The sequence below is a fragment of the Rhamphochromis sp. 'chilingali' genome, assembly GCF_963969265.1.
Source record: "Rhamphochromis sp. 'chilingali' genome assembly, chromosome: 19".
Lineage (NCBI taxonomy): Eukaryota > Metazoa > Chordata > Actinopteri > Cichliformes > Cichlidae > Rhamphochromis > Rhamphochromis sp. 'chilingali'.
Window position 1 is genome coordinate 5536504 of NC_137946.1, and position 17519 is coordinate 5554022.

A 17519-nucleotide genomic window follows, 5' to 3' on the forward strand; every position below is an offset into this window, starting at 1 on the left:
CATGTTGTATACAGCGCTTTGAGTACTCCGAGAGAGTAGAGAAGCGCTATATAAGAATCAGTCCATTTACCATGTATACACTGCCAAGCTGCAGATGTTTGGCAAGAAGATTTGATCACACTGGTGATGTTTTTTACTAACTCTTGTAGAAAAACTAAATCATGTCATTCATATCCCGCACAAACAGTTTGCAATGAATTCCAGATTAAGATTAAAATAAGAATGCGTGAAGGCTAAGCAGTGCTAGACAATGGATCCTCCTGTTTGGCTGTTATTCTGGGAAAAGACGAGAAAGACAGTGATGGAAGCCGTGACTGGAGCTGTGATGTAGCCTATATAAGAGTTATATTGTACGAACGTGATAATTATGTATATTGTAATAACGTGATATTATATTGTTCAAACGTGAAAGGTATATTGTACTAACATGAAAAGTATATTGTTCTAACAATATACTTTTCTATTTTTCTTTTGCCTGGGTGGCAGCTCTACGCTTCCGTACTACGCTTCCATATAAGAGGCTTTTCAATGTGGCCTCACAAAATTGTGACGACTACAACAACCATAAAAAGAGTTGGATGAACACTGCTGCTCAATTGCAGCTGCCTGGTCAATGTTTTCCATTAGTAATTTAGCAAAGTTGATGGTGGTGGTGTGTGTGTGTCTGTAAGACAGAGAGAGGGAGAGCGAGAGACAGATTTTGTATGATAAGCTTCATGTTATGGACGCACAGTTTGAGCACTCAGGTCGCATCAGAGCATCAGGCCGAGACCCTGCATCGTGACCTATGAACTTCTAACCCCTGCGATTCAATTGTACAGTTTGAGCAGGAGCTGAAAACGCAGCTGAAAAAAATCGTAGTGTTTGCCCAGCTTAATGCAGACTGTTTAAACTAAACAAGCTGCTTTTTCACACAATAAATCCTGTCAGCCGCAGCATTGCCTTCTTTTTTAACAGTTAAAGCAGTAGAGACGACCTGTTTGCATGCGCGTTGAACTCTAGCATCATTAACCAGGCTAGCTGTTAGCTTATAGCTCACGCTAGCTAACTAGCGAACAGTTAAAAGGACAGCTGAAGCTGCACAAAACACCCACAAACTTATCTCACTACAATGTAGCGCCGAAAATATGACTCGCAGCTCGAGCTCGACACAGCTGCTGTAACATAAGACTGACATCCAGCTAACCACAGCTAAAAAGATATTTAGAGAAAACTTGCCGTTTCCTCAGGTTACACGAGCCGAGTTGTTTCACTCTGAAAAGTTCCTTTGTTTTGGCTCTCACTGAAGACACCGACACTGAAGACATAGCTGTTCTTTTGTACTGCTTTTATGCGAAACATTCTTTGTATATGAGGCCAAGGGTGTTCATCCTGGCTCTGCCATGTTTTCATGGGTTTCTTCTTTCCGTGTGTCTGCTACTTTTAAACACTTGGGCCGCTCTGCCCGCCACAGTTTCAAACTGTTTCAAACTAACCAACATTCACACATCGGAGGGCAACTTGGGGTTAGTATCTTGCCCAAGGATATTTGGCATGCAGACTGTGGAAGCCAAGGATCGAACCACCAATCTCCAATCAATAGCTCCTTAACCACAGCCAAAAAGGATATGGCAGTCCATTCTCCCTGAAGCACGGACTACACTGCCCATGAGGCTACATTCTTTAGGGCTATGCCTGTAACACTCTGTCTACTGCCTTCATATTAAATAATTGTTTGAATAATTTTTAAAAATATTTCTTCATATCATTATGCAACTAGGGGTGTTATGGGTATTTTATTTTAAATACGTAACAGCGGTACATGTATTCCTTTACTCCCCAACACTGGGTACCATACCATCTTAACTAACTGGTCTACTGTAATCTTTTTACTAAAACTGCACAGAGTGGTGTCTAGACAGCAGAGCTCCTTAAGCTAATAGCTAATATTACAACAGTGCTCCACTGAGTGCTTTCAGATACTCAGCTTCCGTCTCGTACTTTAATGACTCTTATTAGTGATCCAGTCATGGTACACTGACACTGATGCTGTGCTGGAAATGTGACCAGTGATGTGGGAGTTGGTGTTAATGGTGATTGTTTTTATATTTATATAATCTGATTAATACATAATGATTATGACTCTTTTATTTTCATTCAGCTGTGTGATTTAAACTGACATTCAAATTCTAACACTTGAACTGGAGCCGTGTCTTGTCATTATCTTGCACTTTCAGTATAGTATTGTTTTTTGGCTCTGTAATAATGAAAAAATAACTTACTTTTAATCTCAGTGTATTGTGATGGTGTCAGAGGCTAAATTGTTTCTCAAATGTGTATGAATTATGTGCTGTGGAGACATGTGGCTGCTTACAGTGCTGTAAGAATAAACATGCACATACACACAGAGACACTCATTCAAACACAGTTCTGAAAAGTCTTAAACACGAAATAAGAATCGTTCTATAAAACCTAACACAAAAAAACAAAAACACAACAAAAAAGAAGTAACATGCATCTATGTTTTTTTTATTAGATGCTTTAAGCAAAATTTAGGCTTTTAACAATAATAAAGCACAGTGTGGTGATACTATTTTGCTGATTTGGCCACAAATATTATTTACATTTAGAAATTTGGATACAACTTGCCAGACTGATTTAAATTTAACCACTTTAGTATAAACAAAAATGTTGAATCCCCAAAGTAGTTTAGTAACATTTTTAAAAAATATATATATTGTCCACCTTATTATTAACTTAGATTTAGTGATCACATAGAATACCTAAGCTTTTTCCCGCATAGAGAAATATGTGATGCAAAAGGGGATAAGGACTGGTATTTATGCAGAGCTTTTTTTTATTCTCCTTGAATTCCCAAAGAACTCTACAGCGCACAAACATTTTATTCTATGCAAACAGTGCTGGAATTTCCTTAGCAAGAATCACAGGAAAATCATCAGCATTTCAGCAATTTTAACCATTTATGTTAATTAGAGTCATATTTCCTTGAATTTATAGTTTGCATGAAAATGGAAAACATAGATTACATAATTAATTACACAAATCAAGAACTGAGTTCACATTTGTAGTTACCCTCCAATGGGTGGCACTTGTTTTCCATCTTTCCATCATTGAGATCTCAGATAGTTCTAACTAGTAACTCAACAGCATTTTGTCACTAATCTACATAGTTACAGTTGATGAAAATGTTAATTACCTGAGTTCGCAGTTCCCTGGTTTCATGCAAGAAGCTGATTATCCCTAGCCCTCAACCTTTTTACTGAATCCCCTGCCAGCTGCAGCAGTGTCTGCAGCTGAGGATTAAAAAAACATAATGGCATTATGCTAATGTTGTGATATTGCTAGATTGACATTTCTACTGATTGGGATTAGTGCTCCTATCCATTTTCCCACCCACACAGCAGTGGCTTAAAGTCTCTCTCTCTGCCATGAAAACATGCTTTTAACATTGTTGGTGTCAGGGGTAATTTATGGTGTTCCTCAAGTGGTCTTGTTTCAGTGCAATTAGTGTATTTTCTTTGTGTATTGAGTGCATGCCCTGAGCTGTCTGCCATCTGGAGATGTTTGAGAGAAAAAGAGGGCTTTCCTGTTTCTGGGTTCTTTTTTCTTTAATTAAGTTTTTTAACAAGGATAATCACAAGTTTGTTCAATCTGTTAAGTTGCAACAGACCATTTGAAAATTTACCATTATCCTATAATATCTTTTCAAAACATGATGCAAACATTAGTTTCTGCAACTGGATTACCATATTACTATGTCATATTTGCATTATTAACTGATTATCTGAGCTGGTAATCTTGGCTGTGTTGCATTGGGTCAGTCATCTTGTTTACATATTTAGAGAAAAACATATACATATACAAAAACATATACATACCTATAACCTCGAGCGTGGCTCAAGAGTTGGGAGTTCGCCTTGTAATCGGAAGGTTGCCGGTTCAAGCCCCGGCTTGGACAGTCTTGGTCGTTGTGTCCTTGGGCAAGATACTTCACCCGTTGCCTACTGGTGGTGGTCAGAGGGTCGACTTGCCCTCGGCTGCTGCCTACCAAAGCTGTTTAACTTTTTTGGTCAGGTCCACAGCGGCAGACTGGTTTTTTTCTTCTGAAATGAGTACAGGATCATATGTCATAGAGCTAATCGAATTGAATTGAAACATTAACTCATGCACTGTTTTTTTTCTTTTGCTTTGTTTCTTTCTCTACAGGCACCCATAAATTTGTGACAGAGGGGGAGCACCTGATGCTCACAGCCATCACCAAAGAACAGTCGGGATCTTATGAATGCATTGCATCTAATGACATCTCAAGCCCGGATGTCAGGACAGTGCAAGTCACCGTCAACTGTAAGGGCCAGGCTATCACACTCAGGCTATATAGGACATCAAAGGGTGGGAGGGTGCAGAGTTAAACTAACACTGAGTGAGGACAGTTGAGGGCACAATTTCAATTTGAAGAAACAGTCATATGAAAACATATGACTGGTATTTTTTTGTTTTCCAGATCCTCCCTTCATTTCTAAAGCGAGGAGTACAGGCACTTCAGTTGGACAAAAAGGAATTCTGCAATGTGAAGCCTCTGCTGTCCCAAGGGCAGATTTTGAGTGGTACAAAGAAGACCGCAGGCATGTTTCTTCCCTGAGCTCTATGATTTCGACATGCTCTGAATTGTTTGACCTCAGTATTACAGGCTTACAAACACACGTGTTCTGCTGTACGCTGTGGTCTTAATTCATTCGACATGATCTTTGCTGAAAGTAATGATGTTCACTCATATCACTGTTTAAAATCATGTTTTTGAGATAAGATAACTTGTGCCCTGCATTCTTCTATCAGTGGACTACATCAAAATTTAATCACACTATTAGAAAAAACAGTTAGTTAGATAATTTGCAAAAAGTCATGGATACCAAAGGAAAATTATTTGGGGTGGCTGTAGCTCAGGTGGCAGAGCAAGTCAGGCACTAATCAGAAGGTCAGTGGTTCAATCCCAGGCTGCCTCCTAGCTGCATGCCAAATATCCTTGGGCAAGATACTAAATACTAGTGGTCAGAGGCCCTGGTGGCGCCAGTGTCCGGCAGCCTCGCCTCTGTCAGTGCGCCCCAGGGCAGTTGTGGCTACAATGTAGCTTGTCATCACCAGTGTGTGAATGGGTGGATGACTGAATGTAGTGTAAAGCACTTTGGGGTCCTTAGGGACTAAGTAAAACGCTATACAAATGCAAGCCATTTACCATTTATTTGTTTCTCTATAATTAGTTTATGTCAGTAGGGTGCTGGGCTCAAATGTTTAGATAATAATCTAATATAAAGTAGCTTTTTCCAACTGATGACTTGAAACTGGAAATACATTTATGAGAAGAGTAAATACAAACAATGGCTATGGTGACTGTTAAATGGTCCCTGAAAGTGACAGCAGCATTTCCTGTCCCTATAAGATGAAATAAGTACAGGGAGTGCAGAATTATTAGGCAAGTTGTATTTTTGAGGAATAATTGTATTATTGAACAACAACCATGTTCTCAATGAACCCAAAAAACTCATTAATATCAAAGCTGAATGTTTTTGGAAGTAATTTTTAGTTTGTGTTTAGTTTTAGCTATTTTAGGGGGATATCTGTGTGTGCAGGTGACTATTACTGTGCATAATTATTAGGCAACTTAACAAAAAACAAATATATACCCAGTTCAATTATTTATTTTTACCAGTGAAACCAATATAACATCTCCACATTCACAAATATACATTTCTGACATTCAAAAACAAATCAGCGACCAATATAGCCACCTTTCTTTGCAAGGACACTCAAAAGCCTGCCATCCATGGATTCTGTCAGTGTTTTGATCTGTTCACCATCAACATTGTGTGCAGCAGCAACCACAGCCTCCCAGACACTGTTCAGAGAGGTGTACTGTTTTCCCTCCTTGTAAATCTCACATTTGATGATGGACCACAGGTTCTCAATGGGGTTCAGATCAGGTGAACAAGGAGGCCATGTCATTAGTTTTTCTTCTTTTATACCCTTTCTTGCCAGCCACGCTGTGGAGTACTTGGATGCGTGTGATGGAGCATTGTCCTGCATGAAAATCATGTTTTTCTTGAAGGATGCAGACTTCTTCCTGTACCACTGCTTGAAGAAGGTGTCTTCCAGAAACTGGCAGTAGGACTGGGAGTTGAGCTTGACTCCATCCTCAACCCGAAAAGGCCCCACAAGCTCATCTTTGATGATACCAGCCCAAACCAGTACTCCACCTCCACCTTGCTGGCGTCTGAGTCGGACTGGAGCTCTCTGCCCTTTACCAATCCAGCCACGGGCCTATCCATCTGGCCCATCAAGACTCACTCTCATTTCATCAGTCCATAAAACCTTAGAAAAACCAGTCTTGAGATATTTCTTGGCCCAGTCTTGACGTTTCAGCTTGTGTGTCTTGTTCAGTGGTGGTCGTCTTTCAGCCTTTCTTACCTTGGCCATGTCTCTGAGTATTGCACACCTTGTGCTTTTGGGCACTCCAGTGATGTTGCAGCTCTGAAATATGGCCAAACTGGTGGCAAGTGGCATCTTGGCAGCTGCACGCTTGACTTTTCTCAGTTCATGGGCAATTATTTTGCGCCTTGGTTTTTCCACATGCTTCTTGCGACCCTGTTGACTATTTTGAATGAAACGCTTGATTGTTCGATGATCACGCTTCAGAAGCTTTGCAATTTTGAGACTGCTGCATCCCTCTGCAAGATATCTCACTATTTTTGACTTTTCTGAGCCTGTCAAGTCCTTCTTTTGACCCATTTTGCCAAAGGAAAGGAAGTTGCCTAATAATTATGCACACCTGATATAGGGTGTTGATGTCATTAGACCACACCCCTTCTCATTACAGAGATGCACATCACCTAATATGCTTAATTGGTAGTAGGCTTTCGAGCCTATACAGCTTGGAGTAAGACAACATGCATGAAGAGGGTGATGTGGACAAAATACTCATTTGCCTAATAATTCTGCACTCCCTGTAGTGATAGAGAGGAGTGATAAAATAAATGTAAAAAAACAGCGAAACTGTAGAAAAGAAACAGGAAATGAAATGTGGGAAATGGAAGGCGGGCTTTTAAACAAATACATCCTGTCACGGCTGCAGCGGCAGATGTGTGAAGTTATAAGAGATGGACCCAAGTGCAGTCACTGGCATTACTGTGAGTGAGCTTTATTTTCAAACGGTGATAATACAAACAGAAGCAGACATGGCAAAGAAAGAAAATAAGAAAGACCTAAACCAGGAAAACTAACTAAATAAACCTGAAACCATGAAACGTTGTTAGAACATGTGGGATGACACACAGAATGATACGCAGACGGACGAGAACGAGCAAAGGTGAGCACACACTATGGCTGTATCCCAATTCAGGGTCTGCAGCCCTGGAGGACGCAGCCTTCACTGTCTACTTGGGCTGCGTCCTTGAAGGCCGAGAAGGCCGGAAATATGAGGCTTGTGAAATCGAAAGGTCTATCCTCTGTCATGATACCCGCTGAAAACATTTCATACAGCATTGTTTCACAGAAATGAAGAAAAGAAATAGAGAGTTCATTTGTTTGTTTGTTTTTACATGACGTTTGTTTGATTTGAATATTTGAGGCTGAGACCACGGAACTGTAACAATATGAATGTTGTGCTTCTTTTCGGTACTGACCAGCAATGTTCCCTCTAAGCTGCGCGCGTGCGCAATTGCGCACTGCTGGCACGGTCTCTGCGCACAGAAAATCTGTGTTGCGCACATAAAAAACCATCAAACCTGAATTGAATTTAAAATGAAAACTTTAACAATTCTGTTTTGCAGTGTTAGTCAGTAAGTGACTGGCTGCTCCCGTATGGGATTAGAACGATGCCACCTTATCCCATAGTCCAGTCAATAATGCGATTCACATTCGTATATACGCAGCTAATCAATGTCAATGACAGGCTATGACAGCGTCCGTATGTGCCGACACCGGTGTTTTAGCTAGCAAAGCGGCGTGGCTGATGTGGAGTGAAGCCACGTTAATGACAACATGTACAATTATTGGAGATGTGAGCAGGACAGACGGAACAATTGACAGAAAAAGTGTGGACTTTATACCAGTTTTTAAATTGTGTTGATAGGCCATGTAAAATCTGAGTTATGATAAAAATATATGCAATGCAATTTTCTTCCTGAATACTATCGTTGTTTATATTTACTGCGGGAAGAAACGGTAAAAACTGTGTTTTATCAGGAAAATGCTCAAAAGCACTCTCCGCCTGTGAGCAAAAACAACACCAAAAAAACCCCCACCCTTTCCTATTGGTCGAAAAATGTACCATGTCGACCAATCAAAGAATGATATGGCAACATGGCATTTAGTTGTTTAGGGCAGTCAGCTTCTCTCCACCCCAGGGAAAAGGGTAACACTACCTGGGTCTGGGTGCAGTTTCCCCCTCCAGGGGCAAGGGTACCTAGACCTGGGGCTTAGAGTACGCTTGGGGAGTGTGATTGCGTGTACAGTGTCTCTTTATGTCTGTCTCCACGTTGGTTGAGTGTTGAGTAATTGCATATGAGAGCATGAGGGTGGGAATGGATGTTTGTATCTGTGTGTGCCTGTTTGTCTGTGTCTATATGTCAGGTCGGGTATCAGATGCCACCTCTCTAGGGACATCTCAGGCCCTCCAAGGTATGGAGGCCTATCTCCCCCTACCACTTCCCCTGCCGGTGGCAGACGCCCTCATACATCAGTTCATTGGTGGCTCTTTGTGTCCGGGGATGGGCATCCAGGTACACACCGGCTCACTCCTGGTGGCTGCTTGTCGGGGCCTGGAGCCTGGGGCTCGCTCGGGCCACTTCGGGGGTGGGGTGCCCTCGGCCTCTCGGCCTGGGGCTCGGTCACTCTCTCCCAGTCTGTGGTCTGGGAGAGAGTCCTGTAACTCTCTGTCTGCAAAATACAGTATATAATGACCTATGTTGAGCAATTAATTATATGGTTACTTTTTTGAAGAACTAACTATATAATTAACTGAATTATGCAAACAACAACATTTTTTGGAGCCGTTTAACTAAAAATGCAGCCAAGGCGTTTTTTAAAATAAACATTTCAAACTATTTACAGAACAATCAGCTGTTCTGCATCAAATCTGATGCCACACAAATTATTTGTGCCACTTCAAAAAATAATTTCTGTCCACTATGAGATAAAGGAGAACACCAGCCTAATACCTGCAGGCCTGACAGCAGGAAATGTATCACTCCTGTAACACCTGTAACATTCAGCCATCGCCTCATTGTTCTGACACACACAACACAACTATTGACTACACTACACACTAACTACAAAAGATTTGCGCTAAACGTCTCAAATCTCTCACATCTCAAAACACAGCTGTCACTCCTAAAACTTCCCCCCGTTTCTTAACCCTTTAAGACCTACCGTAGAACCAAGTCCACCAGAGCTTACTTTATATTTTTACATGCTGTAGTGCCATTTTTGGGAGCATTTCAAGTTGCTATACATCAATACAACTGTTATAGCCCATATTTTAATAATATGTATGCATTAAGTCCATAGTAACTACATTAATTGCAAAAATGTGCAATAAACTACAAAAAAATTGAAAATCGTTTTTGTTTTTTTTACATATATTTCTACTCGGAGAAATTTAAGAGGCTTACCCCTCAAAACTTTAAATACAAAAAAGTTGCAAAAAAAAAAGTTTACAACAACAGGAAATTTATTTTGAGTGTCTTCATAGTTTTATTTTTGAGATACAGCAATTTTTATATACTGTAGGAAAAATGAAAAACAATCATATGATGCAAATTTGCAAAGAAAACAGCATGTGCATCAAAATAAACTATTTCCAGCAGTGCAATTCGAGTTGTAAGCCTCCCAGAAACTATTCAGAAAAGCATAAAGTCAAACATGACTTATAAAAATACCAGTATAGGCTTTTAAGGCCTACAAGTAAAAAATTACATTTTCTGCGAAAATGACATCACTTCCGGTTTCGGACAGGAAATGGCGGACATGTGATCGTTAGCGCTGACCTCTGTTTCAATGTGGGAAGTGTTACAAATAACTGATCGGATCGGCAAATTGTGTTTAAGTGTACAACTTACATCTTATGTAAGTAAAGAAAAAATTACTGCGCTAGCTTACGCAGCTCCGGTTCTACAGGGATTTAAAAATAATTATGCAAACAGAGAGTGCCCACTCTGACCGGCTTTAAAGGGCTAACAACTAAATGCCATCATTTTGTGATTGGTCGACATGGTACATTTTTCGACCAATAGGAAAGGTGGGAGTGTTTTTGGTTTTGTTTTTGCTGACAGGCAGAGAGCGCTTTTGAGCATTTTCCTTATAAAACGCAGTTTTTACTGTTTCTTCCCGCAGTAAATATAAACAATGATAGTATTCAGGAAGAAAACCAAACATTGCATATATTTTTATCATAACTCAGATTTTACGTGGCCTATCAACACAATTTAAAAACTGGTATAAAGTCCACACTTTTTCCATCAATTGTTCCGTCTGTCCTGCTCACATCTCCAATGGTTGTACATGTTGCCATTAACGTGGCTTCACTCCACATCAGCCACGCCGCTTTGCTAGCTAAAACACCGGTGTCGGCACATAAGGACGCTGTCATAGCCTGTCAACGACGTTGATTAGCTGCGTATATACGAATGTGAATCGCATCACTGGCTGGACTGTGGGATAAGGTGGCATCGTTCTAATCCCATTCGGGAGCAGCCAATCACTTACTAACACTGCAAAACAGAATTGTTAAAGTTTTGATTTCAATTTAGGTTAGATTTTTTTCTGCGCAACACAGATTTTCTGTGCGCAGAGACCGTGCCAGCAGTGCGCAATTGTGCACGCGCGCAGCTTAGAGGGAACATTGAATATGGCCAATATTAAAGTTATTTTTGTAATAATCATTATTAGTTATTACAGCAGTGAACTTGAACTCTGTGTCAAATACTGAGCTTCATTCAAGATTCAAGTTTCAGTTATTTATATTTCCTATCACCTTAAAAAATCAAAGTGTCTTTGACAGTGTATATATAGATGTATTATATATAAGAGACAAATATTGTTCTTTTAATATGTTGGTATTACTAAATCTGTCTGAATGCTTATATATATATTTAAAAAAAAATTTCCCCACTTACCCCTGTGGGCGGTCAATCCTTCAAGCTCGGGTCCTCTACCGGAGGCCTGGGAGCTTGGGGCTCCTGCGCAATATCTTAGCTGTTCCTAGGACTGCGCTCTTCTGGACAGAGATCTCCGCTGTTGTTCCCGGGATCTGCTGGAGCCACTCGCCTAGCTTGGGAGTCACCGCACCTAGTGCTCCGATTACCACTGGGACCACCGTCACCTTCACCCTCCACATCTTCTCGAGCTCTTCTCTGAGCCCTTGGTATTTCTCGAGCTTCTCGTGTTCCTTCTTCCTGATGTTGCTGTCATTCGGAACCGCTACATCGATCACTACGGCCGTCTTCTCATGTTTGTCTACCACCACTATGGTTAGCCACCGCCATTTTGTCCGTCTGTATCTGGAAGTCCCACAGGATCTTAGCTCGGTCATTCTCCATCACCCTTGGGGGCATCTCCCATTTTGACCCCGGGACTTCCAGGTTATACTCGGCACAGATGTTTCTGTATACTATGCCGGCCACTTGGTTATGGCGTTCCATGTATGCCTTGCCTGCTAGCATCTTGCACCCTGCTGTTATGTGCTGGATTGTCTCAGGGGCATCTTTACACAGCCTGCACCTGGGGTCTTGCCTGGTGTGATAGACCCCAGCCTCTATGGATCTTGTACTCAGAGCTTGTTCTTGTGCTGCCATGATTAGTGCCTCTGTGCTGTCTTTCAGTCCAGCGTTGTCCAGCCACTGGTAGGATTTCTGGATATCAGCCACCTCCTCTATCTGCCGGTGGTACATACCGTGCAGGGGCCTGTCCTTCCATGATGGTTCCTCGCCTTCCCCCACTTTTATATGTGCGTGTGTGTATATATATATGTGTGTGTGTATATATATATATATATATATATATATATATATATATATATATATATATATATATATGTGTATATATATATATATGTACATATATATATTCTGGGATATGTTGGGCCACAAAGGATACACTGATCCATCGTTCAAATCCGGGGAAATAAAGGACATATTTGTCGGTCACATCTTGAGCAGCCTTCGAATTGGGACAGCCTTCGTCGCATCGCTGTGACGTAATCGGCCTTAAAATGCAGCCTTTAAGGCTGCAGACCCTGAATTGGGATACAGCCTATATATGCACAGAGGTAAACAAGGAAATGGCAGACAGGCAGGGAACACATCTGACACTAATCAGATGAGACGAGACTGGGAGAAAGCAAAACAGAATACACTGACATAGGACATGGACTTTCAAAGTAAAACAGGAAACACACAACAGACCTGAAACGTGGGACAGAAAGGCACAGAATAGAGGCTGTATCCCAATTCAGGGTCTGCAGCCTTAAAGTACGCAGCCTTAACGGTCCTCAAGGGTCACGTACTCAAAGACTGCTAAGGCCGGAAGTGCGAGGCTTGTGAAATGAGACGGTCTAGCCTCCGTCACGCTGCCCAGCTTGCCTAGCAACCATGATACTAACAGCTGGAAACGTTTCATACAGCTTTGTTTGACAGAAATGAAGGAGAAAATCTTTTGTTCATTTGTTTGTGTGTTTCTACATGTAGAAACACACAAACAAATGAACAAAAGATTTTCACCTTCATTTCTGTCAAACAAAGCTTTGATCATTCTCTGTAAGATTAAGGTCAGCTATTGAACGGCGTATATTTTAAAGGCTTTAAAACCAAGTTAGTACAAACGTCACTAATGTCACATAACTTTGCTGACATGTGGCCAACAGTAATGTTTTAATGTTCTTCGTTATTAAACATTTGCACATAAATAAGTGACATAATATTCAGTACTCACTTAAAGTTTACTCTTCAGTCGCCCCTCATCCGCCGTTTTTTTTTTCGGCAAAATTATCCACACCCACCGCCGCGCTATGCATTCTGGGATATGTTGGGCCACGAAGTCTACACCGCCACATCCTTAAAATTCAGGGAAATGAAGGACTGATTTGAGGGCCGCATTTCGAGCAGCCTTCGAATTGAGACAGCCTTCGTCGCGTCGCTGTGACGTAATCGGCCTTAAAATGCGGCCTTTAAGGCTGCAGACCCTGAATTGGGATACAGCCTAGACATAACACGGAACACAGGGGAGGCACATAAACAAAACCTAATGTGGCTAGTAATCATGATATACTAATGAACTAGGGTGCTAGAAATAATGAAAACCAAAATCAAGAGACTAGCAGTAAAAATATGATGAAATCAAAGATCAAACAATAGTACAAACTCAAAACACGGACCGTGGCACATCCACAGTTACTGCAGTAGCTGCAGGTATTCAGGAGAGCATGAGAACAGGAACATTCAGAGCGTTTTGCTTTGTATCTAAAAAACATTTCCCTAAGTTTTAATCAAGCATATTTTATGAGTGCATTTGCAAAAGTTACAAATAAACACATTCTCTCAGAGATTTCAAAACTGCTTTTCTCTTTCTTATAGGCTCCTCAATGGACTAAACGGGGTAAAGATAGAGAATCAAGGGAAACAGTCTATGCTTATCTTTTTCAATGTCTCAGAAGAAGACTATGGGAACTACACTTGTGTTGCTATGAACACCATGGGAATCACTAATGCCAGTATAATACTCTATGGTAAGAAAAATATGTTTCTGTTATGTTGTTCACTTCAGTGAATTAAAGAAAAAAGAAAAAAGTTTTGTTTTTGTCAGCGACCACTTTTTCCATATTAGCAGCTACACATAAAAAAGCCATTCTGAAAGTCACCCACTGTATGTTATTCATTGAATTACCTTTTATTTCCACCGATTGCCAGTTTCCATGGTAATTCCAGCACCAAACCGCATGAACATTTAACTTCTAACTAATGATAGTCAATACTAGAGCACTGATCTGAATAACCCTTATGATGAATCACATTTTGCATTATTCTCTTGCAGGTCCTGGTGCAATGCATGACGTGAACGGGGCTGCTGCGCTATCACATTGCTTTGTATGCCTCCTGCTTACTATAACCTCAGTCTACCTTCTCAAGTTCTAATGTGAAATGCTACCACCTTGGAGCTTCTCTCAGAATTGAAAACCAAGAACAGACTTTTAGTCCAGTAAGAAGAATGGAAACCCAAGATTGCCAGTGGTCCACCCTATTTTTTTTCTTTTTCTCTGTTGTTTTTCTTTCCTTTTTCTGGCTTTGCATCAGAGTCTGTTCTCTGTTGGCTTGTCAAGAGTGAGAAGCATCAACCTGCAGAAGCAAAGATTTTAAATAATGCACTAATTTGATGATGGTAGAACTTCTGAGTTCGTGTCTCCCCCAACCTTTTTATATGTGAACATGGAAAAAAAAATACATGTAACTGTTGATAGTTGACTGTTTATTGCCCAATTCTGAAGTGTACATTCAGATTATTATTATTATTATTATTATCGTGTCATGTCCTGTTCAATATCTGTACAATAACATTAAGCTTTTTTAGGTAAATGATAAAAAGGGAAAAATGCAATGTGATTGTTGAATTTTACTGTATTTTTACAGTTGTATGCAAAACAGAATAACTGATACTTCATTATAAACAGTTCAGAACAATAAATTATACACCATGATTTCTCAGGCAAAGTCCTACACATAGTGCATCCAAATTTATATTTTCATTGTAGTGTGTGTAAAAATTGTACAAATGTGTACAGACAATACCTGCACTGTTGTTTATCAAAATGCATATGCTTATCCAATGGCATTTTTGAACTACCCAATAAGAGTGCCATAGCAGCTTCATGACATATTCATACTAACACACTGAAAGCTGATTTTCAGACTCACTTTAGTGAAGTATGATTTAGGAGTGAGAAATTGGTTGTTGTGCTGCTTTGTTCTCTGCAGACAGAAACAGAAAAACCCAGAGTTCAGTGTGCTGATGGCATCATTAGAGTGTCCAACCTGATTCACAAAGTGCTGTGGCTAATTTGAAAAGCTGCACTCGTTACATGATATTAACCCACCTTCCACACTGTTTTTATGATCATTATTATTTAATTTTCTAAAGTTATGGTTAAAATACGGTGGCCCTGAGAGGCCAAACGGACTGCAACTTCAGAAAACACTTGCAAAAAGAAAAATGCTGCAAAAAGAAAAAAGCTGCAAAAGCACACACAACACAATGGAAATGTTTCTGGGGAGACAATAACCGGTACGCAGCCTTAACGGTCCTCAAGGGCCGCGTACTCAAAGACTGCTGAGGCCGGAAGTGCGAGGCTTGTAGGCTCGTGAAATGGGACAGTCTAGCCTCCGTCGCACTGCCCAGGTTGCCTAGCAACCATGATACTAACAGCTGGAAATGTTTCATACAGCTTTGTTTGACAGAAATGAAGGAGAACATATTTTGTACATTTGTTTCTACATGAGCTTTGTGTGATTTGATAAGTATCTGAGGCTGAGACCACAGGACTGTAAAACATGATTTTTGGGCTTCATTTCTGTACTGAACAGTCATTTAAGATTAGCTAGTAAATAACAATTAGCTAATGTTGTTCATGAGACTAAAGTCATCTCACTTTGGTAATGTAAATATAATATGGCCAATATTATATTAATCGTTATTAGTTATTACAGCAGTGAACATGAACTCTGTGTCAAATACTCAGCTTCAGTACAGATTCAAGTTGGGTTACAGATTCAAGTTGCAGTTATTTATATGTCTTATCACCTTAAATCTTCACTCAAAGACAAGTATCTTTGACAGTGTATATATAGGTGTATTATACATAAGAGACAAATGTTGTTCCTTCAGTATGTTGGCATTACTAAATTTGGCTCAATGCTTACATATACGTATAAAAAGAAAATTTACGAGCTGTGATAACTGTTTCTGATAAAATGAAGAGTAGACTGATATATTAAATATTTCTTTATTGGGTGAGAAAATCAGACCATGTAATAACTGCTTTAAGTCATACAGAATAGATATCAGCGCCTTAAACAGGCTGAATATGATGTAACACTATAGATCAACTTAGAATATATAAAGCATATAAACAATTACAGCAATATGATGCAACAAACACAGCAGTACTACTAATCCAAAATACTCAAAGCTTCATAGAACTGAAACAAACATTTATTTTTAGCTCCATTCTGCTGCTGATACATACTTTAGGTTTCTGAATATTAAACTTGTTGCTGCCTTTCATAGTGTGTAACCTGAAGGCCCTGAGTACTTTCTCCCACACTGAAAACACTGGAATGATAAAATTATTTGAAAATTACCTAATAAGACTGATTCAGGACAGACAATTAGTTATAACTTTCCTAGCAGTCCTTCACAAACAGGGAACAGTCTGTCTATTTTCTCCATCTGTCAGCTGCTGCTGGATCTTCCTCCTCTTCCTCACACACTGCTGAGTTTGTCCTGTTGGATCATCAGGGGTGCAAAGCCTCACAGATGATGTGCAGCAGTGGGTTACTTTCTCAGTCTGTCCTCACCCTGGACACTTGCAGTTGTCACACATGGAAATCAAATGTGTGATAAGCTGCAGTAGTCAAACACAAGTGTAACTTATAAATACATGTTCATACTTTTATTACACAATCAGAGAGAAAGAAAAAGAGAGAGAGTGCAGGACAGACGGACAGGTGACAGTCTCAGGTGTATACACTGCTACAAAAAAAGCACAAGAGAAGGAGGATTTAGTGTTTGTGTTATTACGAGTGCTAAACAAGAAGAGTTCCCAGATGGTACAGTGGACACATGTGTGACTCCTGTGATTAAAGCATCTTTCTTTCAGCGTAACGAGTGAACCGTCAGCTCGTTCAAACACACATTAAAGTCCGTGCCGTGATATTCAGGACTGCAAACCAAGCAGCATTCACTGACTTTCAGCTTGTTGTGTTTGTGGATATATGACTGACTTTAATTATCCACAAAATCATTAGATTCTCTGTAAGATTAAGGTCAACTATCGAACGGCGTATAAAGTAAAAGCTTTAAAACAAAGTAAACGCTGAAAGTACAAACATCGCTAATGTCACATAACTTTGCCGGCATGTGGCCAACAGTAATGTTTTAATTTTCTTCGTTATTAAACATTTGCACATAAATAAGTGACATAATATTCAGAACTTACTTTTGAAAGTTTACTCTTTGGCCGCTCCGCTTCCATTTCTTTCAAGTGTCTCCCAGTCCCAGTGTACTTGTTAGCATGTTTTGGTTCGTGCAACTGGTCCGTCCGGTTATTGTCTCCCCAGAAACATTTCCGTTGTGTTGTGTGTGCTTTTGCAGCGTTTTTCTTTTTGCAGCATTTTCCTTTTTGCAGCATTTTTCTTTTTGCAAGTGTTTTCTGAAGTTGCAGTCCGTTTGGCCTCTCAGGGCCACCGTATTAAAAGCTTCAG

The 17519-nt window shown here is 40.2% G+C and overlaps 1 protein-coding gene across 1 annotated transcript in view; it reads left to right on the plus strand.

Annotated features, from left to right (window-relative positions):
• Nucleotides 1-14732, plus strand: part of opcml (opioid binding protein/cell adhesion molecule-like) — a 269728-nt gene extending 254996 nt beyond the window's left edge. The window contains exons 4-7 of the mRNA XM_080866698.1: nt 4207-4344; nt 4502-4622; nt 13620-13771; nt 14077-14732. Coding sequence (XP_080722824.1) covers nt 4207-4344; nt 4502-4622; nt 13620-13771; nt 14077-14177 — 512 coding nt within the window. The 3' untranslated portion in view covers nt 14178-14732. The remainder of the gene's footprint in view (nt 1-4206; nt 4345-4501; nt 4623-13619; nt 13772-14076) is intronic.
• The last annotated feature ends 2787 nt before the right edge of the window (nt 14733-17519 follow it).